The sequence below is a fragment of the Myotis daubentonii genome, chromosome 7 (genome assembly GCF_963259705.1).
Source record: "Myotis daubentonii chromosome 7, mMyoDau2.1, whole genome shotgun sequence".
NCBI classification, from domain to species: domain Eukaryota; kingdom Metazoa; phylum Chordata; class Mammalia; order Chiroptera; family Vespertilionidae; genus Myotis; species Myotis daubentonii.
In genome coordinates, this window is record NC_081846.1 from 84,391,478 (window position 1) to 84,418,453 (window position 26,976).

General features: G+C 45.0%; 1 protein-coding gene across 3 annotated transcripts in view; it reads right to left on the reverse strand.

Moving 5' to 3' along the window:
• Positions 1-1,205: 1,205 nt before the first annotated feature.
• CCDC93 (coiled-coil domain containing 93) overlaps positions 1,206-26,976 on the reverse strand; it is a 91,105-nt gene continuing 65,334 nt past the window's right edge. For 2 of the 3 annotated variants that reach the window (XM_059704658.1, XM_059704657.1), the window contains exons 14-24: positions 25,692-25,765; positions 24,483-24,564; positions 23,541-23,612; positions 22,189-22,242; positions 20,562-20,624; positions 17,456-17,564; positions 13,681-13,763; positions 10,410-10,447; positions 8,203-8,287; positions 6,337-6,450; positions 1,206-1,600 (exon numbers count right to left, since the gene is read on the reverse strand). In XM_059704658.1, coding sequence (XP_059560641.1) covers positions 1,547-1,600; positions 6,337-6,450; positions 8,203-8,287; positions 10,410-10,447; positions 13,681-13,763; positions 17,456-17,564; positions 20,562-20,624; positions 22,189-22,242; positions 23,541-23,612; positions 24,483-24,564; positions 25,692-25,765 — 828 coding nt within the window. In that variant the 3' untranslated portion in view covers positions 1,206-1,546. Of the gene's footprint in view, positions 1,601-6,336; positions 6,451-8,202; positions 8,288-10,409; positions 10,448-13,680; positions 13,764-17,455; positions 17,565-20,561; positions 20,625-22,188; positions 22,243-23,540; positions 23,613-24,482; positions 24,565-25,691; positions 25,766-26,976 lie in introns of those variants that run through there. The other variant, XM_059704659.1, reaches the window with a different exon arrangement.

A 26,976-nucleotide genomic window follows, 5' to 3' on the forward strand; every position in this document is an offset into this window, starting at 1 on the left:
AACCAAACCAAACCAAACCAAATAAAACTCTTTAGAAACACAGCCCAATATAAACGTCCCCACTTTGATAGGTCATACCATACTTTTCCCAACACAGAAAGGTGGCCTACAGTAACCCCAGAATGTCACTCACTACTCTTCCCTACCACCTTCTGACAAATATCCGAATAATCTCTAACTCCTCAGAAAGTTGTCAATTAGGGAGGTCTACAAACTGATGGTATGTGTGCAAGGTTTATGCAAAATGAAGTGCAAACCTCACACTGGGGCTTCCTGAACTTGACTGAGCTGCCGATCACTGGGACCGGTGCAGGAGCAGCGTCTAATTTGGCCTGCCTATTTCCAGAGGATCAAGTCAACTCTTCAGCCTTCCTTTCAAGGCCCTCCAAAGGCTGGTCCTAGTCCATATTTCTGGACTGGTCTCTAAAGCCTCTTGCACAGAGACCAGCCCATCCAATGCTCTTCCAGCATGCCTTGTACTCTCCCATACCCTCTGGAATGTTTAGTCAGAATCATATCTTTATCCAAAATGGCCTTCCCTCCTATTTGTGCCTATTAAAATGCAGCCCAAAGCCTGGCTCCACCACGAGTCTCCTGGATCTCTGCACACCTCACTGCTCTTTCTCCTGACATCAGCTCACTGCCTGTCACTCTGCGGTTTATCACGTCCTGCCCTGGACTGCAGCGAATGGTGTGTCTCCTCTCAGGGCTCAGACCATGGCCCTTCCAGAGTGTAAGGCACGAGGAATGAGGGGATGCACAAGGCCATCCACATGTTGCTATGACTGAAATGAGAACTACAGCATGACAAGGTGTCATTCTTATTTAAGTCCTCAGTGGGAGGCCAGTTTTCAATGCTTGGTGAAATGAACTTGAGTAGTAAGTAAGGATTAAACCAACAGCAGACAGTGAGTTTTCTTTCTAGTTAGCACACCATGAAGCCTGCTGACTGGCAATAGAAGGACCCGGGAACAAAAGGCACCACAGGCAAGTGAAGGGCTCAAGTGACCAGCACTCCCATGGGTTGCTCACTCAGCTGTAAAGCTTTTGTTTACTAAAGAAAATCCAAGGTGGCCAAGCTCTGGGGTCATGTAGTGGTATCTGCTCTCTGGCCCACTTGCCGGGTGCCCGACTGCAGGGACTGTGTTTGATACTTCCATCTCCCTCAATGCTTACTTGTCAGTGGTTGTTCAATTAATACTTGCTGAACAAATGAATTTCTCTTTATTCAGAGAGTCCATACAGGTACCTTCATATGTGCAAAGTTACTGGAGAAATACAAGTTGAATCGACACAGAGAACAAATACTGCCCACACTTCTGCAGAGGATGAGTGTTATCTAAGCCACAATGTTTACACTGTCTGATTCCATCAACGACCATCACAGAGTTGGAATGGAAGCCAACAGGAGAGAGAAAATATCCAGGGTGTGGAAATCATTACACCTGCATCTCTCTACCGTAGCGTTCTGAACCATCTCATGATCTTGTAGCTGATACATGGCGTTCACAATAAATCAATGATGTCCGATGATGGCTGGGAGTTTTCAGGAGGCCTTGGCTTTCATCTTGGACAGCAGCACCTCGTTTCTGCGGCCCTCCTGGAGGGGAAGCAGAGAGAGTGTGTACAGAAAGGCGATGGCAACATTAGCACCCATGTGAGGCCCAGATGGTTTTGCTGTCCTTCCCCCCAGTCCCACGGGAGATAACTGCTGACCAACTAAACCAGCCTCCCACCACGTTGTCACCAGTGTGGTGAAATTTCCCGGCGACATGCTGACCTTCAATACCAAATTAGCTATGAGACAACCACTGTCTGCACTGTCAGATTGAAAACAGGATGACAAGACTAGGCACTGTCACTCCAAAAGGCTTCCTGAAGCCTGTAAAACCTTCCAGGGGACAGAAGCTGAAAGCAGAGTTATGTGCCATTCCTGGATTACTACAGGCAGCAAGGAGAGAAGGGGAAGTCCTTGGAGACAGACTAAGGAGCACAGCAGGTGAAGCAGTAGCAAAGTTCTTACTCTGACAATAGTGAAGGTTAAGAATATCGTTAACTTGAAGACAGACAGAAACTCACAGAAGATGAGAAATATGCATCAGGGGACACCTTCCCCCTTAAGAATGAGCTGTGTGAGATCTATTACTGTATGTGCTGAGGGACATTACTGAGGGAGGTCATTGGCCCCATCCCCTCCCTGTGTAACTGACATACAGTGGTATGAGGTCACCTCTGTATTATTTTATATTCCATTTTTCGGACATCTTCAAAGGCTTCTCACTGTGTCATCCTGCCCTCTTGTTCCCACTGGCTTTCATAGCTCAGGACACATCCATCTGCTAGCAAAAATCTCCACCCCTTGCCCTGGCCAGTGTTTCCCAATGGTTAGAGCACCAGCTGCGCAGTGAAGGGTCTTGGGTTCGATTCCCAGTCAAGGGCACGTATGCTCCCGTGACACAGAAATAGAGAAAAATACTGTAAAAACATGACTATCTACTTGTTCTATCTGCGGTTCGCTCCCGCCCCCAGTGGGGCTCTTTTGGGAGGCAATCAGTCCATGCTTCTCTCTCACATCGATGTCCCTCCCACCAGCCCCCTCCCCGGCCCCCACTCCACTCTCTCTGAAAAGCAATGGAAAAATACCCTCAGGAGATAATTAACAACAACAGCAACAAAATCTCCACCTCTTCCCTAGGCCATGTCACAAGGAGCTCTGCTTCAAACTGAGAGGTGAAAGTGGTAGTAGAAGAGCCTGGAGAGGTTGAGCTTGAGGGCCAGGCCTCTAGCAGCCAGACCCATTAATGTGGAAGAAAAACTTCCTTTCACCCTTGAACCCTCTGCATACAAGACCCCAATGTCAGTGTTTCCACCTCCTCCCTGGGCCTACGTGTTCCCAGCTCTCTGGAGGCCCTTTGCTCTTTCTGGCAGCATCATGGCTCACGGCCACACAGCGCTGGTTTCATTAAGACAAATGCCAGCTCACTGTAGGGTTTACACTCATCTCTCACTCCGCGCCGAGGCCTCGCCAGGCTCTTGGACTGGGGTAAGGCGGAACTCTTCTGTCAGAAGCAAGGTGCTCAGACACTTCTTAAGCACATACTTTGGGGGGGGGGCAGTTAATTTTTCTTGGGGGTGGATACAGAAAAATGGTGAAGTTTTCCTTTCAAAAATTAGTTACTGAAATTTGCTTGGGAGAAAAACCTTCCAGTTTCCCCACCTCCCAAATTAGGGAGGGGTAGAGATGGAACAAGAACAAGTAGATAGTCGTATTTTTATAGTACTTTTCGATACTTCTGTGTATTTTTTAAAATTCCCACAAAAGATAAAACAAAATAATGAATAAAGAAATTAGCTTTAATCTTCACGCACTTCACCTTCTAAAAATGAGGCAAAAACAACACAGAAGCCTAAACCCACTGCTGTGGCAGAGTCCCAGCAGGGGTGATTCTGTGCGTCATACCACACGGAGCGAAGCCTGAGCTGTCAGGAGAGCCGTCCAGGCCGTCACCCCGTGGGTGTGTGTACTGAGGAAGTCCCATGCAATCTACTAGGAGCCTTTTGGGAGACTACGGAATGACACTGTTTGACAGAAAGAGTCCTTTAGGCATTTTTTTTTTTCCTAGAATAAAAGGGAAAATGTCTCCTTGCCTGTTTCTTTCCTGCTTAAAACCATAGGGGCCTGCTATGCGCCAGAAACAGCACATCTGCTCACTCAAGATTATGTGTGCACAGCCAGCTTCAGGCTTCAATGCTGGGCTACAATTTGAATCTTGGTTTGGTGACCTTGTCAGAGATGTGGTTTAGCAACACAATTAATTGATATAATACTGTGATTAAGGTGATTTGTGATTTCAGAGTATGTGTAGTTTCCTGGCAGACCTGTTATTAACAAACTTTCCCAGGGTGAGGGCATGAATTAATGTGCTCAATTAATGTGGAGCAAACCACATGCAATAAAGACAGGTGAGGTTCTGGACAATAATACTGTGCTCTGCATGACGAGTCATTATTGCCCAGCACAGGTGCTGGGACCAGGATGTGATGGGAATTCAGAATTCGGGAGTAGAAGACCAAGCATGTGGGCAAGAGGCAGGTAAAGAAAGCAAGACAGAGAAGGTTCTGGGAGAAGATTCCACCCTGGGATGAAAGTCCAACTTTCAAACTGGTTTTCTACCCCAAATGAGATCTTATTTGGAACTGCAGCATGTAAAATATCAGAATTACTCTGGCTGAAGATCTGAGGAGCAGCAAGCAAGCTACCATCACCACCTCCTCCTCAACTCCTATGGTGGCCCCAAGTCACCTCAGAGGAGCTTGTGGAAGAAAGTTTAAGGTTTGAGAACACCGATATATGGTTGCTAAATTAAAAATTTTCTAACAACCACAGAGCAATGCACTATCACCCTTATTTTATAAGATGAAGGCAATTTTAACATAAAAAAAACAACAAGAGGCCATGCTATTTTTTGAAGAGGTGAGGTCGTTAAATAGAAAACATTTAGCTGTCTGAAGAACATACTACGATTCTCTTCCCTTTGTTTGCAGCTTGCTTCGGAGGGAAGAACACTGAGCATGGCAAGCACAGGGCCTAGGGGACTTCCCTAGCTCTGAAGGCCCCACTGGTGTCTCTGCCGGGAGAGACCTGTCTCAGGAGGCAGGGACACAGAAGTCTTGATGTTTAATGCACCTGAAGGAACCTTTGGTAGGAAGGAACATCTGTCTTTGGAGGTCACCCTAAGTCTTCAGCCCTGAGAGCCTGTGGTGCAAGAATGAACTCTTCCATTTCACTTTTATTTGCTTTGACTTTGACAACATATACTTATCCTGCCCAACTTACTTGTTTTTTTGTTTCTGCAGGGCAGTGCTGGCATGTGCAAGCAACATTTGAAATGTAATGCTTATCCTCTGGCCTTCTCTCTTTGGGAGTTACTTGAATTAAAGGGAGAAGAGTCCCTGCTTATTCCCTGCCAGCTCACTCACTGGCCCTTCCGCCACTGCAGCTCCAGCCAGACCTGGATCACCTTGCTGGGTCACTGTCTGATTCTGCCCAGCCTTAGGCCTTCCCGGGACTGCTCCCTGGCTGAAGGCCTCTTGCTTTGCCCATGGCCAAGTCTTTCCAAACTGAGAGAAACCTTCCCTACCACAACATGTACATTAGCTCCCCTTCAGCAAAGACTGAAATTACTTATTTATTATTACTAGTTTAATACGGCTTGTTTCCTTGCTTGTCATGTCTCCCTGAGATCACGACATAAGCTTCTTGACCAAATCTGTTTCACAACCTGATACATCCCCCGGGGCATGCATGGTAGGAGCTGGAAGAACACTTAGTGAAAAGATGAAAGATTCTGAAATGCCCGTGGCTCCCAAAAGCTAAACTACAAAAAGGGGAAGGAGAAGTAGGGAAAGAAAAAATGAGGAAGGAGGGAAGGAAGGAAGGTCTTAAAACTGTATAAGAACAAAATTATCACTATGGAAAGATTACTAGTATATTTTTTTATTCTGTAGACCAAACACCAAAATACAACTTACCTTTAGTGCCTCTGTATTTTCAGCAACCTTTAAACTCACTTAAACCACATGGATTTAGGTTAGAATGGGGGTAGATATTCCTGGAAATAAAGCTGCTGAGATCTGGGAAGTGACAAAGTAGTCTCCTTTCCGGAAGATCTTTAAGTAAAGGGCATACATTTTTCTTTCTGGAACAGTGGAGAGTAACCCAGCCCAAATGCAGGGAAGAAAAGACAGGGACAAATGAAATTCAGCGACTGGTGGGTGTCACAGGTGCTAGACACAGTGCTAGATGCAATCGTCTCTCATCTGACCCAACAGAACTCACCAACGATGAAATTAAGGCTAAGTAACTGCCGAGGGCACAGCTGGTAGTGGTAAAGGTAGGATTCCAACCCAAGCCTGGCACACTTCAAAGTTCACTCATCCTACACGGCTTCTCAAGGTTCCCCCCACACCCCCATCCTAAGGTTGAGGGGAGAAAAGCTCTAGGTCTAAATCTGTAACAAACATTGTTTCTAGGTGGCCTGTGAGGTGGGCTGATGCTGCCATTTTATAAATTTAATGTGCTTGTCAAGTGTTAGGAAAATGAAAAAAGATGTGAAGTCTCCTGGAACATTCAATTAGAGCCTCAGGATGGCTTCAGAACAAGGCGACCACGACCTACCCCGATGCCACCCTTCACGGTCAGATCTCACTGCCACCTTCTCTTTCCCATCACAGACCAGTAGAAAACCAAGGAAGCGCTCTGGTTTCTAAAGGCTCATCTGGAAGTGAACATAAATCTCCCCACAGCTATACAAGCCCGGCCAATCTCCCTCTTACCTCCTTGAACTCTTTCACAGTCTTAAAATATAGCCTCTGTTTTTCCAACAATTCCAAGTACTGGTCATTCAACTGGTCTCTTCTCATTTTGTTCTCTTGCTTCTTCTTTTCCATCTGTTGAAACATTTTGGGAAATGGTAATGAAAAGACATGTTCTGACCAAGGGCTGTTGGCAACATCCAAAAGGCAACTATTACTAATATTTTTATAGATTTCCTTCCAGTATTTTCCTTTTTTATATCACTTTTGCGGTTGGTTTATTTACTTACATGATATTGCATAGAGGTTCTATTTATTCAGCACTTTTCCTATCACTGGGCATTAACTGCTCCATTTTCATTGTTTTTTTTTGTGTGTGTGTGTGACTAAAAACAATTCACAATCAACCAAGCTATTTTGCCCGCAGAGGACAGTTGGTAATGTCTGGAGACAGTTTAGATTGTCACAACTTGAGGAAGCGGTGCTACTGGTATCTACTGGTAGAAGCCAGGGATGCTGCTAAATATCCTGCAATACACCGATAGCCCCTATACACCAAGAAATTATCCGGCACTGAGGGGCCCACAGCATGAAGCCTGGGGGAGGATGGAGAGAACGAGGGGTCAGGATATACCTTCCTCAGGACGGCATCGCCCAGTAAACAGGAAGGAGAAGCCAAAGGGGAAAATGCCAGTAAGTGTCTGTGTTCTTTACTGTTAGCAAGAGCAGCCGAGGAGGAGCACGGTGGGTGGGAAGGTCCACCACCCTGAGACGGGGGTTAGACGGGCTCGTGGTTAGCCAGGTTCTCTGCTCTCCGCCTCCCTCACACCCCAGGCCATCAGAAAGGGCCTCCATTCATCCTCTGCAGGAGCCCCACCCACCTTGGTTAAGTGTCTGTGTTCAGGCAAGCGCTGCCTCACACCAGCTCTCACTCTTGTGGATGAAAAGTCTTGTCACTAGTGACACCTTTTTTTTTCTCTTTTGAGAACAGTATTTTTCTATAGGGAAAACGATACGGAGGGATTTTGCCCTCAGTTAGTTCATCACTTGTGAGATGAGAGCATAGGCAGCCTGGATGTCTGTCTTCTGTGAGTGGGTTTTTATGACAGGTCCCACAGGCAACCCTTGCTTCCATTTGTTTACGTTCTGGCATCACTCACTGGACCACTCTGCCCCAAGATCATGAGCAGATACCCTAAGTCCCCAGGTGGTTCTACAGCCTTGCCTGAGGACTGTATGGTGTGATACTTTTTTTTTTTTAACAGGAAACTGCAGCTATGTCTGGCTTTTAGACAGTCAGCAAATCTGCTTAGCCACTGACAAAAGGGCCCAATATGCAGAGCCACAATGAGGAAAACCACTTGTAACTGGGTGATTATCTGAAAAGCAACCTCTGGAGCTACCACCCTTTTCAGTTCCTCTACTTTCTATTCTGACTTCTGAGGCATTCAATATCCTCTCACTTTAGTAGAATTCAGTTCAGCAATTATTGCATTTTTTTTTATAGGAGGTTCCTGAAAACTACAATGCGCCTGAGATCCTAAGGAATCAATCTTTAATGGCAGAATGTCAAGAACCAAAGATGCAGTGAGGAAGTGATGCTGATGAAGTTGGTTTCTCATCTGTAATGGGTATGACACCACTCACTTAGGAGGGCATTAAGAGGATTAGCATAGTCCTAGGCACAAAGCAGGTGTTCAATCGTGGGAGATAGTCCCAAGAGCTGCCTTTGGACCAGCAGTGCAGGAGGTCCTAGGAGCCGGCCCTGCCCCTGCAGGGGCATGAAGATACGTCTTCAGGACTGAGAGCAAATGACCAAGAGCAGACAGAAGAAGCCTATTCTTCCCAGGGCCTTCTCCATCGCCAGTATAAAACCTGCCTTCTAACCTTCATTCTGCTTTGCTTAATTCCTTCAACGATCTGTTCCATCTGACGTAAAAACTGGTCCCGGGAAGCAGGGGAAGCCATGGCTCTGAAAGAAAAATGAGCAGAGGTATGACCAACACACAGGGCTCTGAATAAGGGGGAGGTACCACAGAGTCAGCCCAGTCTGGGGTACCCAGATGATGCTCCAAGAGGCAACTAGGCATTTGCAAGTGGACCTGTGGAAAGCCCAGAAAGTTAAGAATTCTAAACTCTGAAGGCATAAAAATGAACCTGATTTTACAATTGAATATTAATCTTTTTTTTCATTTTTCCTACGATTTTCTTCAGTAACATGTATTTTCTTTAATTAAAATTCCACTAAAATTAACAAAAACTTTTTTACTTTGAATGATAGTCGGTACTGCTTAAGAAATGAATTTTGAAAGATAAATATCACATGATCTCCCTCATTTGTGAAATATAATGAACATAAACTGATGAACTAAAATAGATCCAGAGACATAGAAGCATCGAACAGACCATCCAACCTCAGAGGGAAGGCAGGGGAGGAATGGGGGGGAGGGTGAGAGATTAACCAAAGGACTTGCATGCATGCATAGAAAGAAGCATAACCCATAGACACAGACAGTAGGGGGTGAAACATGTCCTCAGGGATGGGAACAACCGGGAGAGGTCAATGGGAGAAGGAGACATATGTAATACTTTCAACAATAAAGAATTAAAAAAAAATAATAAAATAAAATAAATGCAAAAAAGAAAAAGAAAAAAAAAGAAATGAATTTTGTCTGGCCAGTGTGGCTCAATGGTTGAGCTTCACCCCATGCACAGGAGGTCACTATCAGGGATATGCCTGGGTTGCGGGTTCGATTGCATCGATGATTCTATCTCTCTCCCCCTCTCCCTTCTTCTCTCTGAAATTAATAAAAACATTTTTAAAAAAAGAAATGAATTTCATTTATTAGTTCTTAAAAATCTGAGGATTTGAGACACTGCTCAAGATTAGTAGACATATTCAGAGATTTCCCTAAAGCCAGCCTGGGAAGCCTGGTATTTCTAGAAGCAGCAGCTAAATGAGTAGATTCCCTGATGTCCTAAAACATTCCCCTTTGCCTCCAGTTCCACAGAGGAAGTGACATCAGAGGGGTCAGAGCACATGCATACCATGATTAGGAATTCTTCCAAAAAATGTCAATAGCACTCATCACAAAAACACCCAAAGTGCAGGCTCTCTCAATGGCCCGAAAGGAAAGATGAAGGCATCACTTTTAGAAATATCACAAGGTTGTAAGTCACTAACTGAATTTTTATCAGGGAGTTATGGGTGTTTTCAATTAGAAATTAAGCTTAAAATTTAGAGCTTGTAATCTATTAAGATCTTAAGTTACTAGTCACCTAGTAGAGATTTGTGCTGGACGGAAAGGAAGCCTGCTATACAGACATCAGGCCCTGGAGCTGCCTGGAGGGTGGGCGGGCCAATGGGCATGCATGCCTCAAGGCTGGTATGATTTCAATATATCAGTTTAGTACATCCAGTTTTTGGAGAAAATTCCTATCTGAAAAAAGTACTTTAGAGGATGCACATTAACTTAAAACAAAGTCAACCAGGAGATTTCTAAAAATCTTTTAAAAATTATACAGATTATACCCCATCTGGGTGGCTCAGTTGGTTGGAGCATCGTCCTGTACATCAACAGGGAAAAAAAAAAGGTTGCCGGTTAAATCTCCAGTTGGGATGTGTACAGGAGGCAACCAATTGATGTTTCTTTCACATCGATGCCTCTCTTTCCCTTCTTTTTTCTCTAAAATCAATAAAAACATATCCTTGGGTAAGGATTAAAAAATATATAATTTCATTACCTAAATTTTAAAACATCTCTATGTCCTCAAGAAAAACTGGTATTAATCTAATCATAGCAGGACAAAAGTAATATACAGAGATTATAGTAGTTGGGCACAGTCAACTAATTTGAAAGTTACCTTTTCCCTAAGCTATTCCTTGTTTTTAAAATTCACTCTAATATCATTGCGTTTTTGCAAGAACTCAAGGGCTGTGCACATTTGCACTTAGCAGCAGGAGTGAAGGATCAGCATCACACAAGAGCACTAGGTCTTGCTCAGTGCACTACTGCAGCACTAAGGTGAGCCGAGAAAAGTGGAGGGCACACAAGTCTGACAGAGAGGGGGATTGGCAGTCTGACAGTACTCACTGTGAGAAGTTCTCATGAATTGAGTTCAGCAGGCTAATCTGAGGAAGAAAGAAAAAACTATAAGCAAAAGACTGAAAAGATCCTTGTGCTGCCTCAACCCCTGAAAGCCTGTCCTACTCTGGACAGTGCTTCTGAAAGAGCACACCTTGTTCATGGAGATGAAAGTCGCATGAAAAAAACACAAACAGCAACACGTTCTTAGCCCTATTGTTTTTCCCCAGAAAATCTACCTGGACACTCTATGGCCACAGGAATGTAGGAAGAGGGCTCTCTGAAGGAACCTAAATCCCCACAGAGAAGATGCTGAGCTAACATTAGGGCTCTTTGGGCAAACTGCCACCACTGCCCTTTCTGTCTTGCAAACTTTGCAATTTATTTTGAAGGCTGTCAGTGGAGCACAGGGTTCATCAGGGTGGGGAGTGACAACACTGTCCATCCTATTCCTCCCCACAAAACCTTTTTGCCAGTGTGGCCAGCTGCTGGGGGTTATGAGAGGCTCCACACAGAGTGCATCGTTCAAGGCCTCCATTCCTATGGGAACTGCCTTCAGCTGCACAGTACGCCTCTTCATCTACCCCAATGACAGTCCAGGGCAGAGCTCTGAGTCCAGAGAAACTGGAAACCTAGTTCTTCCTTTTTGCCATGTCACTAACTTAACTTGTAAGCTCAGGACTTAGCTCTTACTATACTTGGACCTCAGGTTCAGTATGTAACATGGAAATTATACACTGAGTGGCCAGATTATTATGACTACCTGATGTTTGACATCAGGTAGTTATAAAAATTAGCTATAATTTTGTGCTGAAGTTGTTAGAGGGCCAGACCATTATAAATAGGGAAGCAGGTTGTTTACCACAACAGAAGTGATTTTTTTTCTGAAGATATGGGTAAACAACTCGATTTAACAGCCTTTGAACGTGGGATATATTTGACCGTGAGTGGCCAGATTATTATGACCAGCCCACCAGTACTTTGTTGGGCCACCTTTTGCCTTCAATACTGCGGCAATTCTTCTTGGCATTGACTCCACGAGATGTTTAAAGGTGATGCGAGGAATCTGACACCATGCCTGATGAATAGCACTGTCCAGTTCTGTGAGATTTGATGGTTGTGGAACCAGCTGCTGGATGGCTCTTTTAACTTCGTCCCACAAATGCTCAATTGGATTGAGATCTGGTGATTGTGGAGGCCACCTAAGCAAGGTAAAGTCTCCCTCATGTTCTTGAAACCACTCCTGCACAATACGAACACCGTGGCATGGCACATTGTCTTGTTGGAAGAAGCCATTGGGATACGCCATCAACATGATAGGATGAACTTGATCAGCAGTGATACTTAGGTATGTTGTGCTATTCAGACGTTGTTCCACACAAATTAAAGGGCCCAAATCATGCCAGGAAAACATGCCCCAAACCATAACACTGCCCCCACCAGCTTGAAGGGTTGTACTCATGCATGTGGGGTGCATGCTTTCATGCTGTTTCCACCAAATTCTCACTCTGCCATCTGCATGATGCAACTGGAAATGTGATTCATTGGACCACATGACTTTTTTCCAATGCTCGAATGTCCAATCCTTGTGTTCCTGTGTGAATTGGAGACGTTTTATCTTGGTAACTGCAGACAGCAAAGGTGTTCGAACAGGCCTTCAGCTTCCATATCCCATATGATGCAGTGTACGGTTAATTAGCCTACAAACGTCAGGTGGTCATAATAATCTGGCCACTCACGGTCAAATATATCCCACGTTCAAAGGCTGTTAAATCGCGTTGTTTACCCATATCTTCAGAAAAAAATCACTTCTACTGTCGTGGTAAACAACCTGCTTCCCTATTTATAATGGTCTGGCCCTCTAGCAACTTCAGCGTGAAATTATAGCTAATTTGCCTACAAATGTCGGTGGTCATAATAATCTGGCCACTCAGTGTATTCTTGTCCTTATGACTCCACTGGGATGTCTGAAAGCTAAAATATCACAGGCATAAACAGATTTGGAATAAAATGCATGATTTATTAAAATGCATATATAATAATGTGGATTAAAATTAAAAAGTCCTCACTCCCCTATATACTCCTAGTTTTTTAAAGAATGCAACAACTTCAGATACTGCTAATGAAGGAAGGTCAATGGGTTCAAGGTTTTTTTCAGGAGGAGCTGGCCCATCCCTATGTTAGGACTGGCAAGTCTTTCCCATGTCACGTAGGAAGACCCCCAGACCAGGATGTGCAGCAGAGCTATCCCACCAAAGGCAATCTCCTCATCTGTCCAAACCTTTGTCAAATGCCCATTATGGGTAAGGCCCTGGATACAGGGAAATGAGAGCTCAGTCCTCCTCAAGGAGAGCCCTTCAGGAAGAGAGATTTATCTCATTTGATTAGCAACAGGCACTAAAGGTAACAGTAATTATAGATGCCTCCATGTGGGCTCAGGTAAAAGACACATCTGTAATATTCTTCTTATTAAAGTGGCAATCAGTGCAGGCTGCAAGGTGATAACATGAAAACAAATTCTGTCAAAGTGAGAGGGTAAGCAGGAACTATACGTATTGAAAACCACCATGTGCAAGGAACATCACATTTCCCCCATTCTGTTCCCATCATAATCATACAAAGAGTTGTGCTCCCATTTTCCTGGTAAGGAAAATAAGGCCAGGCTACAACCCAAATCTGCCTGACTTCAAAGCTCATGCTCTCTCCACTACACTGTGCTGCTACTGTGAAGACAAGTACTGTTCTTTTATATATGTAGTTGCACACCCCACCCCACTCATTTGTCATCCGACTTTGGGGAGCCCTGAATTTACGAGTGGATTTGCCTGACAGTGATACTGAGGGGCTGTCAGTGCCATGTGAAGCCCCTTTCACACACTGATGATCCTTTTAGTTCATGCCTCTGTCTGCTACTAATAATTAAACAGACATTTCCCCATGTAAACGATGACAAGCCCACCATCCCCATTTCATTTAGCTGATTCCTACGTTTCACCAACTCCAGGACCCCTCCATATGCACCTCCTGAGCTCCCGCTGTGCTTCTCTTAACGAGGCATGTCTCCCATGCACTATAAGACAGCTGTCCACCAGCCTCACTTCACCCCAGACAAGGTGAGCTCCATGGAACCTTGCACTTTCTGATTCTGCATCCCTGCACTGGGCATACACCGGGCACTCCTTCGGCTGAAACTGAATGCATCCCAGACACCAAGTTCATTTGAACTTCTTGGGGTCAACAGCACTGGTGGCTGCTCATCTGATTTTACAAAGGTTCTTACCTCTTTTTCCAAATAAACTTTTTTATCATCCAGGGTATTATATAAAGTGAAGAATTGCTTGGTTTCTTTATGCACTGCTGAAACTGCAAATGCAAAAAAATCAGCACATGAAAAAGAAAATGTATCAAAACAACCCTAAGCACCCGCTCTTTTTAAGGCACCCCCTCAAGAGTGGGACCTGTCAGGCTGGCACTCTGGACCTGCAGGCTGGGCAGAAGCCCACAGAGCACACAAGCCTGTGCACAGCTGCTACAGGCTGATGGCACGCAGCCAGTTGAAACTGCTCTGGCCAAGAGCAGGGGCTGGAGGAATCTCCTTGTCAGATGTGGGTTTCTCAGAAGTCCCTCAGGTGAGAAGCCCTGGGAGGAAGGTGACAAGGATGATGAAACGCCAAGCAAACTCTTTGTGTGGCTTCCTCCCTTCCCACACCCACATAGCTCTGAACCTAGGTGACCTCCTCAGGGGTCTAAATTCCCATAAGATACAGCCACCCAGAGAGAGATAAAACCCCAAGACCTGGGTTCACAGCCAGGCTTTGAGCCCAAGCTGAGCACCCAGTGTAGCTGTAGCTAAAAATATGATGCCGCATGCTATCAGGCACAGACAAGACTACGTGGGGTCTAGGCCATGGGCTCCAGGTCCCTGAAAGCAGGTTGCCTCTGGAGCAGGACACTGCGAGAGGAGAGCAGAGCAGGCCTGAGCAATTATGGTTTTCTTGGGCAACTACCATTAACATTTATATCCGATTCTTTAAACCAGTCAACTTTTAACTTTTATATTCAGTAAGAGCTATGTTTTCCTCCAGCCGTGCAGCTCAAAGACAGGGAAGGTTGGGGAAATTTGCTGAACATATCTGGTAACAGAAGTTAATCTGATATAAGTATTTGATGCAACAGGAAAAAATGTTTCCAACATCAAAGTGTATAATTTGCATAAAAATCACACTATGGCCGAAACCGGTTTGGCTCAGTGGATAGAGCGTCGGCCTATGGACTGAAAGGTCCCAGGTTCAATTCCGGTCAAGGGCATGTACCTTGGTTGCAGGCACATCCCCGGTGGGGGTGTGTGCAGGAGGCAGCTGATCAATGGTTCTCTCTCATCAATGTTTCTGACTCCCTATCTCTCTCCCTTCCTCTCTGTAAAAAAATCAATAAATATATTTAAAAAAAAAATCACACTATGAACCAGTCAATATAAAGTATTATTATTCTTGCTAAAAGCTTTAGAACAGTGGTACTCAATCCTGCTTGAAAAGGGGAATCACCTGAGGAGCTTTTAAAGTCCATGACCAATTAAATAAGATATTCTGGGGATGGGACCCAGGTGATTACAATGGGTGGCCAAAGTTGATAGTCACTGTTGTAAACGCACCAGTCAACTTTTAGTTTTATTGCTCAGGAATGTAGCTGTCCCCATTACTCCATCCAGCTCAAGGACTGGTTGGGGGATGCAAGTATTTGATGATAATTTTTAAAAAAATGATGTTAATATTCTGGTACAACTGATTAAAAATGTCTTTGGTGTAAAAATGTCCTATCAAAATGACCTTAACATGTGAAATTTACTCTGTGAGCTATACAGGTACAAGGCATTATTAATATTTTTAAAAGTTTTAAAGTAGGCAGGGGAGAAAAGGGAAAAGATTTAACTTAAAGGCAGAAGCTATTGTCTGCTGAGAAACTGCCGTTGCTGCTACCTGCAGCAGAGCACCTGGGTCAAAGATAAAGACTGTGACCCTCAGGATGGTGGGGTAGACATGGGAAAGGAAGCACGAGTCTGGACTCCAGCAGTTACAGTGCTCTAGACCAAACCAGGAAGACTCTTCAGAGGCCAAGTTCTCAAGGCAAAATCTGAAGTGGATTTTAAAGAAGAGTTGAGCCCTAACCGGTTTGGCTCAGTGGATAGAGCAGTGATGGCGAACCTTTTGAGCTCGGTGTGTCAGCATTTTGAAAAACCCTAACTTAACTCTGATGCCATGTCACATATAGAAATTTTTTGATATTTGCAACCATAGTAAAACAAAGACTTATATTTTTGATATTTATTTTATATATTTAAATGCCATTTAACAAAGAAAAATCAACCAAAAAAATGAGTTTGCGTGCGTGTCACCTCTGACACGCGTGTCATAGGTTGGCCATCACTGGGATAGAGTGTCGGCCTGCGGACTGAAAGGTCCCAGGTTCGATTCTGGTCATGGGCATGTACCTTGGTTGTGGGCACACCCTCAGTAGGAGGTGTGCAGGAGGCAGCTGATCGATGTTTCTCTCTCATCGATGTTTCTAACTCTCTATGCCTCTCCCTTCCTCTCTGTAAGAGAAAAACACAATAAAATATATTAAAAAAAAAAAAAGAATAGTTGAAGTTTGCCAGGACCTGTAGGACAGTGGCAACTGGATCTGGGGACGACCAGCTCACTGGCCAAGACTCAGATATCCTCCTGAGAGGGGAAAGGCATGGAGGGACTGTAGGGGAAGCCAATCAGTGACTCTAGCCTGCATGATGGAGGACTTTATCAGGGCATTTAGGATTTTGAAGATTACCCAACAAATTATGGCGAATTATTAAATGCTAGAGCTATTAAAGCAAGAATGTAAATGATTAAATTTATGTTTGAGAAAGACCGGTCTCCCAGGCAGGAGGGCAGAGAAGGGGTCAGACTCTAAGCAGTGATGAGAAGGTGGCTATAGCACAAGTCCCAAAGGAATGGACTTGACCATGACTCAGAAATGGAGCAGACAGAGCAGCATGATGTAGAGTGGACTAAGGGGGCCCCGCTTGGCTGAACAGTGACCCCAGTGACCAAGAGGAAATACAGGACAGGGAGGCTATAGAGCGTGAGGTGTCCAGTGGGAGCCTAGGGAAGGGGCGATGGTCCAGGAGTCTTGAAGGATTTTGTCAGTCAGAGGAGGAAGGGTCTGAGCCAGGTGCAGGAGGAGTCAAGGCCTCAGGTGTCCAAACGCATGGTGTGTTCAGAGGCAGTGTGTGGACTGGTGAGGCCAACTGTGGACTTAGAGCAAGAAAGGGGTCCCCAGCAGTCACTTAGACTGGGGCGGACCCCTGTAAGAGTAAGCAGAGGCTTTATTTAGAAGGTTCTGGGGAGTTCCTGAAGATTTTCCAGCAGAGGGAGAAGTGACAAAGTCAGATGTGTGGATGAGAGACTTGCAGAAGAGGCTGCAGACCAGCCCACGGTCATTCAGCTGAGCTGTGATGCAAATAAGAACAGATATGGCGGTAGCACAGAAAGGCAATGACAGCTTTGAAGGCCACTCTGAGCCTGAGGAGATGTGGTCACTGATTCAGGCCAGGGGAGATCCAGTCCTGGATTACGGGGTGAATATGATGCTGTAAAGGCAAGGACCACATAAGCCAGAAAGTCCGGAGGAGAAGGACAAGGAATGAGAACTGATCTAGAGATAATGAGGTCACGATGTTCTATGCAATGCTGGAAAGTGGATGGGGAGCTCAGTGGAGCCAGATGGCTGATTGAGATGAGGGCTGGTTCAAAACAGTCTAAGAACTCAACTAGAGTAACTGTTCATGGAGAGGGCAGTAAGAGCACCTCAGTGCTGCTTCAGGACTGTCAGTTACCCACCGGGGCTCCGTGGAACCAGTGCTGAGTGGGCCTGACCATAAAATGGAGCCCTTTCCAGTGGCTACTTTCATAGACTGTGCTATGGTGCATACTCCACTGTCCTAAAGTGGGACACAGACCCTTGCCTCCTGTCCCTCCCAGGACCAGCCTCCCGAGCTCATCAGTGGTTGATGCACCTACTCTGGCGGTAGAGTTCAATAAATCTCTTCTGATACTGTATTAGCTCAGCTCGGCTGGGCACTTCATCAATCTTGCGATGCAGAATTGCTATTTCTCGATTTCTTCGAGCCTAAATGCAAAAGGGAGGGTGAGACAACACTATTTGATAAAAGGCCTTATGTGTTTTCTAGGGAGCCAAAACACTGCCTGCCACCCACCCTGAGCACAACCACATGTCCTGGAATGCAGGCCCCAAATTCTGCTGTTGGCTTGAGGTCCCTGTCTCAGATTCTGAGTTTGTAATACACGGAGAAGGTGTGACTGCGATTGGAACCCCAGAAGGCATCAAATTAATGGATAAGGAAGGAGGATAAGGAATGGGATGGGCTGTGTGGCCAGAGCACCCAGCCAGCCTACTAGGCCCTAAAGGACTCTAGAGTAGCCAATCCCACCAGCACCAGGTGACAAGGAACTGATGCCTCCTTGCTGCCTCCATATAAATTCCAAATCCCTTCACCTGATTGAAAAACTCCCACAACTGAAACCTAAAATACCTCTCCAGTATTTTCTCTCTATCATGGACTAGGGTATATTGCAAAGTGCCTCTCTGACTGCATCTGGGGAGACACAGCAGTGCGGTGTGGTGCAGGGGAGCTCAGAGGCTCCTGAGGCAGGCAGCTCTGAGCACCACCTTCCCCAGCAGGGCAGCTGCCTGGGGGAAGTCGCTCAGCTCCCCCTCCACATAAGTGGGCTGCCTTTCCTCTGTGCCAACCTGTCCTCCACTCCCCAGGCCCGCTTCACTCACAACGGCAGAGGTGGATTTCCGTATCACTGGGGAAATATGAGCCTCCAAATAGAAGCCCACCAGCCACTCTGGTACGAGGGAAGACGTGTTTCTCCTTTTGGCCAAGGCTACATCCCCAATGGGTGCTCAGGCTCTGACTCCTGTTTTTATTTTAGGAATCTAAAGATACTCTTCATTCTTTTTCATATATCTCTAACCTCTCCCTTTCTCCTGCCTCCCTCTCACCAGTACTTAAATATGTTCAAGCACCTCACTCTTAAAAATAAAAAAAGCCCTGCCTGCCTGACTGGCATGGCTCAGTGGTTGAGGGCACATGCCCAGGTTGAGGGCTTGTTTCCCAATGTGGGGCGTGCAGGGAGGCAGCCGATCAATGATTCTCTCTCATCATTGATGTTTCTCTCTCTCTCTTTCCTCTCTGAGAATCAATAAAAATACATTAAATAAAATTTAAAAAGCCCTTCCTTAAACCCTAATCACATTTCAGCTGCCAGCCTTTCTCCTTTGAACAGCCAAACTTCTTGAGAGCCACATACCCTTTGTTCCTCTAACTCCCCACTTCCCTCCAGTCATCATTCACCCCACACTCCAGCTGGCTGGCTTCTTCAAAGACCCGCCCTGAAACTGTTCTTGCCAATGTCATCTTTTTTGCAATACAGCCAGCAGGCAATTCTCAGCTTCTAGCTTTCTTGACTTCTAGCAACACTTACCATTCTCTCTACTGAGCTCTCTGCTCAGCTCCCATGAGACCTTGTGCTTATGTTTTCCTTGCCTTGGGCTGCCCACCTGGTCTGAACAGCTGCCTGGAAGAAGTCGCTCAGCGCCCCCCATTTCCAGTCTCAGGACTAAGTGGGCTCTTGCTTTATGACTCCTGCTTTCCCTTGGTCTCTTCTTAGAGGGCTTAGTCCCAAGGCCTCTTCTTGGCCTACATTTCACAGCCTCGATAACCACCCACACAGTGCTGACACCTGACCTCCAGTCCAGACTATGCTGAGCATCAGACCCAACACCCATCACTTCTTGGACATTTCTATAGAGTTGAATACCCCAATCTTTTAAAAGCCCCAAACGGATCTCACTTAACACTTAGTCACACTCCCACCCCCTTTAGCCCTAGTCTTTCTCCTTTAATGCTTTTTTCTCAATGAATAACACAGGTATCCACCCTACTGCCCAAGGCAGAAACCAGAGCACCATCCCTGACTCCTCTTTTTCTCTCACCTATCAATCAGTTCCATTGGATACAGCTCCCCAATCTCTCCCCTGTGGTTCATTTCTGTCCATCCCACCAATCCTGCCCTGCTTCAGGCCCTTATGATTTCACTGCAGCTTCCCTCTAGCCAATCTGAAGCTATACAGTTTGCAATTTGCATATAAGCTCCCTTGTACTTCGATGTATGGACATATCTTGGTCCAGATCTTGGTCCTCAAAGAACCAGCCAGCTCCCAGAAAATGGGCCATCCCATTTTCTATTCCTGGGACCTAATGCAACACTAAATATACAGTAATGACACAGTAAAAAAAAATTCCAAATACACAGCTGTACTGTCCTGATTTTAATTAATTCTGTGTCTCTTTAAAGATTAGTATAGTGCCCTTATATCAAGGACAAATTTGACTCAACTGAATTTAACCTAACAGTTCAGCAAATAAGAGCCAGAGATAGGAAAAAACAGGTCCAACAGGCCCCCATTACCTGTTGGCCATTCCTGCCAGAACCTGCCTTCCCTTCCCAGAGAACAGAAAGAAGGCCCGGGCCAGAGTGCAACACAACTTGATCCTTGGATTCTGAGCTACCGTGAGCCAGGTCTTGGCAATGTAAGGGATTGTCCAACGTGATTCAGACTCTATGTGAATTTGGCTTCAGAGCCAACTTTAAAACCTACATCCCCCATATCTGATGTCCTCATAAACCTCCAAGTTACCAACTAAGACAGATAAGTGGGCACTTAGTTTTAGAGGAAACTATTAGACAAGAACAAAGGAACCTGAATGCTGGCTCTGGCACTTACCAGATGCTTGATCGTGGTCAAGTACTTAATAGATTTGAGTCAATTTCTTCACATAAAAAATGAGGATAATACCCCCTCTCCACCCAGGGTGAGGGCCAAATCAAACAAGATGACAGTGAAAGTAACATACCCGCATAAGGCCTTATTACCAACACCTTAAACCACTGAGTTACTCTCCAGAGAGAAGGGTAGCAAACAGCAGCCTAGTACTGAGTCTCTCTGGTTCTCAGACTGAAACTCTCAAGTTCTGCTGCAGACGTTTGTACCCAGCTAGACGCATTTATGTAATTCTGTGCTCTTATTTTTACTCACCTGTAGTAAACGGATCTTATAAAGTTTCTCTTTCTCCATATTGTATCGTCTGTCTAGGTCTTCCTAAAAATTGAAAGAGGACAGTTATCTGGGAATAGGGAACTTTCATTCCTTGATGAAATCTTCTGAAGTTGAATGCTTTTTACCTTTTCTCCCCAATCCTAAGGCCCCAAATTTCTTTTCTCAAATGGCCAAGTTAAGAGTCTGCATCCTATGTCATGTGAGGCCTTCGACACCCTTTAACATCCCTTTATAACAATTCTTCCTTCTTCTGGGATCCAGGCTGGAACCAGTGTTTTTTAGAGAAATATCTCCCAAATCCATGTGCCCTTCCCTCTCCCACAGCAAAACCAAACTATGAGGAGGAGACGATCATGACTTGAAGAACCTCTTGTGTCTGGAGGCGATGCTGGTTTGCTTTCTATGTTTCTATTTGGAGCTGCACTGTTCAATATAATAGCCACTAGCCATATATGGTTATTTAAATTAACTGAAATAAAAAGTCAGTTTCTCAACTGCACTAGCCACATTTCAAGTGCTAGTAGCCACATGTAGCTAGTGGCTACTGTATTGGACAGTGCAGATACAGAATATTCCTGCCACTGTGGACAGTCCTTTTGGATAACAATGAATTAAGAGAGAAAGTAGCCAGTTCACTGAACCCAATGAGGTAAGAGACATTGCTAGGTGGTTTGCTGAGTTAGAGAAAGCTACAAGGGGGCTAGAAGTGTCCCCTACCCAATGCGTGTGCATGCATGCGCGTGCACACACACACACACACACATACAGAGAGAAAGAGAGAGAGAGAGAGAGAGAGAGAACACAGTCTCCTCCACAGGGCTCAGCTGTAGGCAAACCCCACAGACTTCATAGTGGGGTCCTGAAGCTCATGCTCTAAGGGCACCAAGGGAAAAGAAACCCTAAAGAAGGAAAACGATTAGAGGCTTTCCTGCTTCTCTCTTCCTCCTCCTCTCCCTTTTCTCTTTCTCCTGAAGGTTTCCTGGGGTGCTGGAGTCGTGGAAGCATTAGTTTAACTCAGCACAGAGGTCAGCAAACTGCAGCCCAAGAGCCAAATCTGACAGCCCTTAGACCAAATCTGCCTCTGCCTATTTCTGTAAGTAAAGCTCTATTGGAACACAGTCACATCCTTTGATTTACCTACTGACTATGACCATTACAATGGAGGGGCGCACAAAGCTAAAAATATTTACTACCTGGCCCTTTATAGTTTGCTGACCCTGGAATGTAGTTCAGTAAAGAGAGGTGTTCTTCCCTCCCACCAACCCCCCCCCTCCCCCCCCAGAGCCCATGGGTTGTGACCAGCTTGTACGGCCAATGCAGGGTTCCCCTTTCTCAGCAGAGGTGCCAGAGTAAAGACAGCACTCCTGCACAAGGTGCTAGGAGAAACCCTCCCTAGAATGGTGGCCTTCAAGGCCAGCCCTGGTGAGACCCTGCCTCCATCTGAGGGACCAGGTGTGCAAAATGGGTCAATGCTCCCAACATTCCAGATGAGGAGATGGCCATAGAGAAAATGAAAGCAGGCATGAGAAAGTGTCACAGCAGAGTATAAAGCTGGCCACCACACCTGCAGAGAACACTGGCAGTCTGATAATGGGAAGGTACTTACATTATGAGTCATCATGGGGGTGAGGGCATCATTCGGCTCTCCACTGGAGAGGGTCTGAAATGGTAAACAGTAAGAAACAACTCACAGGAAGGCAAATGCGATAGAAGCTGAGGGTCTAGATGTAGGAAGGAGTGGTGTGGGGGACAGTTCACCAACCATGTCTGATCAGGGAACTGAAAGGGAACAGTCCTATATGAGCCCCAGATTTTAAATTGTTCTTAAATGTCTGTCAGTTACAAATAAGCTAACCTTGTCTTTGAATGTAATAATCCTTCTAAGGAGATGTGATTGATGAGAAGAGAAACGGGATCCTAAAAGTCTGTGATGTATGCAAACTCAGAAGCTGACTGAGCTGACGATTTGAGCCTCAAAGATTCAAAATTTTAGTAACAACTGGAGAGGCGACCGTGTGATGATAGTCCCAGGACACCATTGCCCGGCACAGCCACACTCTGCTATTCCCCCTTCTCACAGGAGGGGAGAGTAGTGTGGTCTGGCTGAAATGACATGCCAGGCAGGCGGCATGGCATCTCCCTGCTGATATGGCAACGTCCCTCTCAGTCCCTAAGCAAAGGGCCTGAGAGCGCTCCTGCCAATTGGCTTGCACAAGTTTCTTCCCCTCCCTGAGCCCCAAGTTATGAGGCAGATGGTGCAATCGATGAGTTCTGAGACCATGTCCAACTCTCACACCCAAGCACATGGGTGCTCAGGAAATAAGCCTTGACTCAAGTGTGAGAAGGGAAAACAAACACAGCAGTGCTTACACTGGCGAGAGACTTTTTTCTGTCCTTGTGCTATAATTTAATGCTTGATGGAAACCCACACTAGCTCCTCAGGAGACCTAGTCTTTGTTCAGAGAGCCAGGCATGCCCTTCAGTGCAGGAAGCTTCTGCTGCCGGAGCTCTGATAGTAACCCAGCACTGCTCCCCAGCTTCTGCTCAGTGCTGCCTTCTAAGGATGGGGCATGTCCCTAGCAGGAATGGAGGGTGAAAGGAGTAAAGTGGTCCTAAATTTAGAGAAGAATAGGTTGAGTGGGAAGCAGAGCTCAGGCAGCTCCTGAAAACACCCCTTCCCTGAAGGAGGAAGAGGAAGAATTATAATCTGGCCATTCTCATTTGTAGCTGCCGTCCACACCCACTGCTGTCTTTCACCCACCAGAAGGAAGAGAAAGGAGAGGGATAGAAATCTAAATAAATCATGTGATGAAACCAGCTGAGAAATGTGCGCTCAGAGGACCAGGTTAAGGAAACTTGTCTTTCCAGCCAGTCCTTTCGCTGGTTAGTCCTCCATGAAACCTTTCAATCTGAGCATAACAGCGCCTCACAGTTCGAGGACTCCTGCAGGGCCTTTACCTTTACTTCTCCACCTGGAGCTCTCGCTGCTTTCAGGTTTTCAATTTCCTGCTGTAGCCGTGTCATTTCCTCCTTCAAAAGGGATACAAATGTTTATGAAACTTGGGCAAGCTAGAAACTGGATGCACTTTTTAACTTGACCCAGAGTCTTATTTTCATATTTTGTGAGTTTATGTTAAGACAAAAAGTCTGTTAGGAACTAGCTGCCCTGATCTCCAACTTTCAGTCTGGGAAAGTTTTTTTCAGGTTACACAGAGCTTGCAGGGCTGCACCTCCTGCCTCCTGCTGGTCATGAGCACTTGTGCACCCGTCACCCCCACTACTAGACACCAAGTCCTCAGATGGCAGAAACAGGACTTATACACCTGACGAACAGATATCCCAGGTTTTCAGGACATCCCTGCTTTTATATAATATTATTCCTTTATATTTGATAAGACTTTTCTTTTAAATACATTTATAAATTAGAAAATATTGTTTGTAAGACTGTTTGGCACACCCGGTGTCCTCGGAGGGTACCTACCACAGTACTCTATTCATCTTACACAGCTGTTTGAGGAATTTCCTTCTTTCTTTTGTTGTTGTTGTTAATCCTTACCCAAGGATATTTTCCCACTGGTTTTTATAGAGTGGAAGAGAGGGGGAGAGCAACATCATCAATGTGAGAGACACACTGATTGGTTGCCTCCTGCACATGCCCTGTCTGGGGCCGGGGATCGAGCCTGCAATCAAGGTCCGTGCCCTTGACCGGAATCGAACCCATGACCCTTCAGTCCAAGGGCCAAAGCTCTAACTGAGGAGCCAAACACCAAACCGGCTAGGACAGGAATCTCCTTTTCTGACTGCACCTGGATAAGATGCCACATCAGGACAAGGGGAGGGAAAGCAAGAGATTTTACAAGATTCCTGGCTTAATGTCTGCTGACACCAAGCAACACTTACTCGACAATGTGCTTTAAACTCCTGTTCCTGGCTTTTCAGGTTTTCATTCATGGCTACAAGTGCTCTCAAGTTCTGCAGAATACTGAAAAGACCAAAAAATGACATATGGCAAGCTATTATGATTTTATGAATCACAGCTAAAACCAAGTCCCCAGATAAAAAAGGACTCCCTTTTAATTTCCTCTGTCTCTCCCAAGTGTCTAATGGGTTCTCCACAAGTGATTAAGACTGGCATTATTATTCATTTATATGCCAGACTCCATTAGCTGCATCCAAACAAACATTACAGAAACCAGAATTAAAATGTCAACTGCAGAAACATCAACGAATTTCACTGTATATACTTAATGATACCAATTACTCAATCGTATTCAAAGCATAGACAGTATGGAAAACCATTTTTAATATTCATTCTGAAAAGGAAACATGTTGCTTAAGGTCATTAAGCACACTAATTTGAATATAAGAATGTCAAGTATCTAATAGTACTTTTGATCCATATCATGACAGAGGGCTTTCTAATTGTAAAGCCAAGTAAGCTGTGGGCACTTCCTTGCTAAAATGTCCATCGAACCCAGAACCGCTCAATCTGGGCCTGAAGCTTAATGATCTAACTATCTTATTCAAGTGAGTGACAGACACTTCAGAGATTTCACCACCCAAACAGCTTGGTGACATCAAATGTAAGTGCTTTATCTGTATAATTTAAATAGTCTAAAGACAATTAATTTAAAATGGAAAAAAAAAACCCCACCCAAAAAAACCAGAGGCTGATTTTTGGCAGAAAAAATTGCATCTTTACTCCCAAGGAGACACGGCTAAAGTGAGTGCTGTTAACAACTGGTAACAATGGTTGACTCCTGGGTGTCTGGGGTATGGGGTGGGAGAGATAGACTTTTCACCATATGCCTTTGTGTACTGTGAATGTATTACTTAGTTTTTAAAAACAGAAAAATGAAAAAATAATTAAAACTCCAAACATATTGCTTCTGATCCCCAGGGCAATTGGGAGGAACAGGCAGCCCAAGCACATCTCAGCATGTGCCTGAGCGACAGGCACATTCTGGGTAGCACATGAGATGAAGTGACCTGTACAAGGACAAAAGCATAACCCCTGCTCCTTAGTCCTGTAAGCCAACCAATTAAGCCACCAGGTACTGGCAAAGTCCCTTTCTTCAGAGAAAAGAAACACATGCTGAAACCTCTTACCTTGGATCTGCTTTGGATTCTATCTTCTCGAGGGCTGCCTGTTCCTTGTCCAGTTTCTCATTATGACTCTTCAACTGCAAGAGAGAATGGAGGCCTTGTTGCTAGAGATTTGGTAACACAGAAGAGGGAGCGCTGCCATTCTCCTTCCCCTTGGTTCCACCTGAACTCCACTTCTGACAGGTGGCTGAGCCCACAGGATTTAGCTGTACATTGAGAAAACAGGTGAAGAAAAATAGGATGGGGGTGGAGGGAAAACATGGGAAGGTCAAAACCAAACCCTTCCTGACACATACTGCTGGTTAACAAAACCTTGGCAACAACTTTCAATCAAGAAGCAAATGGGTAAAAAGTCAAAAGTAATGTTGACAGCAGGTGCCTTTCAGTAGGAAGGGAGAATAAAAGGAGTGGCTGTGAAAGACAGACCTGGGTTTAAATTTCAGAATGTTAACATCATGGCTATTAAGAGTCTCCTATCTTCTTGAATAATTTCACCTCCATTTTGAGTCAGATTGTGAGATTTTTAAAAAAGAAAATTTGAAAAATAAAGTATAAATTAAAGTGTACAACTATATTATATAATAGAATACTAACATGCTACTAAAAATGATGCAGTTTTTGTGATGATCTCTAATATCTACTATTATGTGAAGAAAACAAGGTGCAAAACCATAAGTACAATATGATTCCAATTAGTATAAAGAATGTATACATTAAATGTATACATGTATAAAAGAATGTGCAGGTTACTTATATATGCATACATTACTTCCAGAAAGATTCCTAAGAAGCTGGTCACACTATCGTCACCTCTGGAGAAGGTAATTGTGTGGCTGAGTTCCTGGAGTGCACCCTTTGTATCTTTTGAATTTTGAACCATGTGAATGTGTTACCTATTCAAAAGAACAACTTAAAAAAAAGTTCCAAGGATTCTAGTTGAAAATGAAGGACCAAGTACAAGTTGCAGTAACCCCTTCTTGCCTCAGGTCCTAAAAATCCAGACTATTATGTTGGAACAAGGGACAAGAAAAATGGCCAAGAGACAGAGATGGACTGAGGAGGCCTACTTTGTGGAATAGCAGATGCAGAAGGTCTGATATGCATCAAGAACAGCCAGCTGGGTCAAGCAACATGGCCCTCAAGCCATGAGGTAATTCAAGAGCTGGTGCTTGAGTCACAGAGGCAGGGCAAGGCCCCAGAGTCGACAATACCCAGGAGAAAAGGTGAGTTCTCCAACCCCGAATATTAGTTACCACCGGCTGATCCCACCGAAGAGTAGGACCCACCC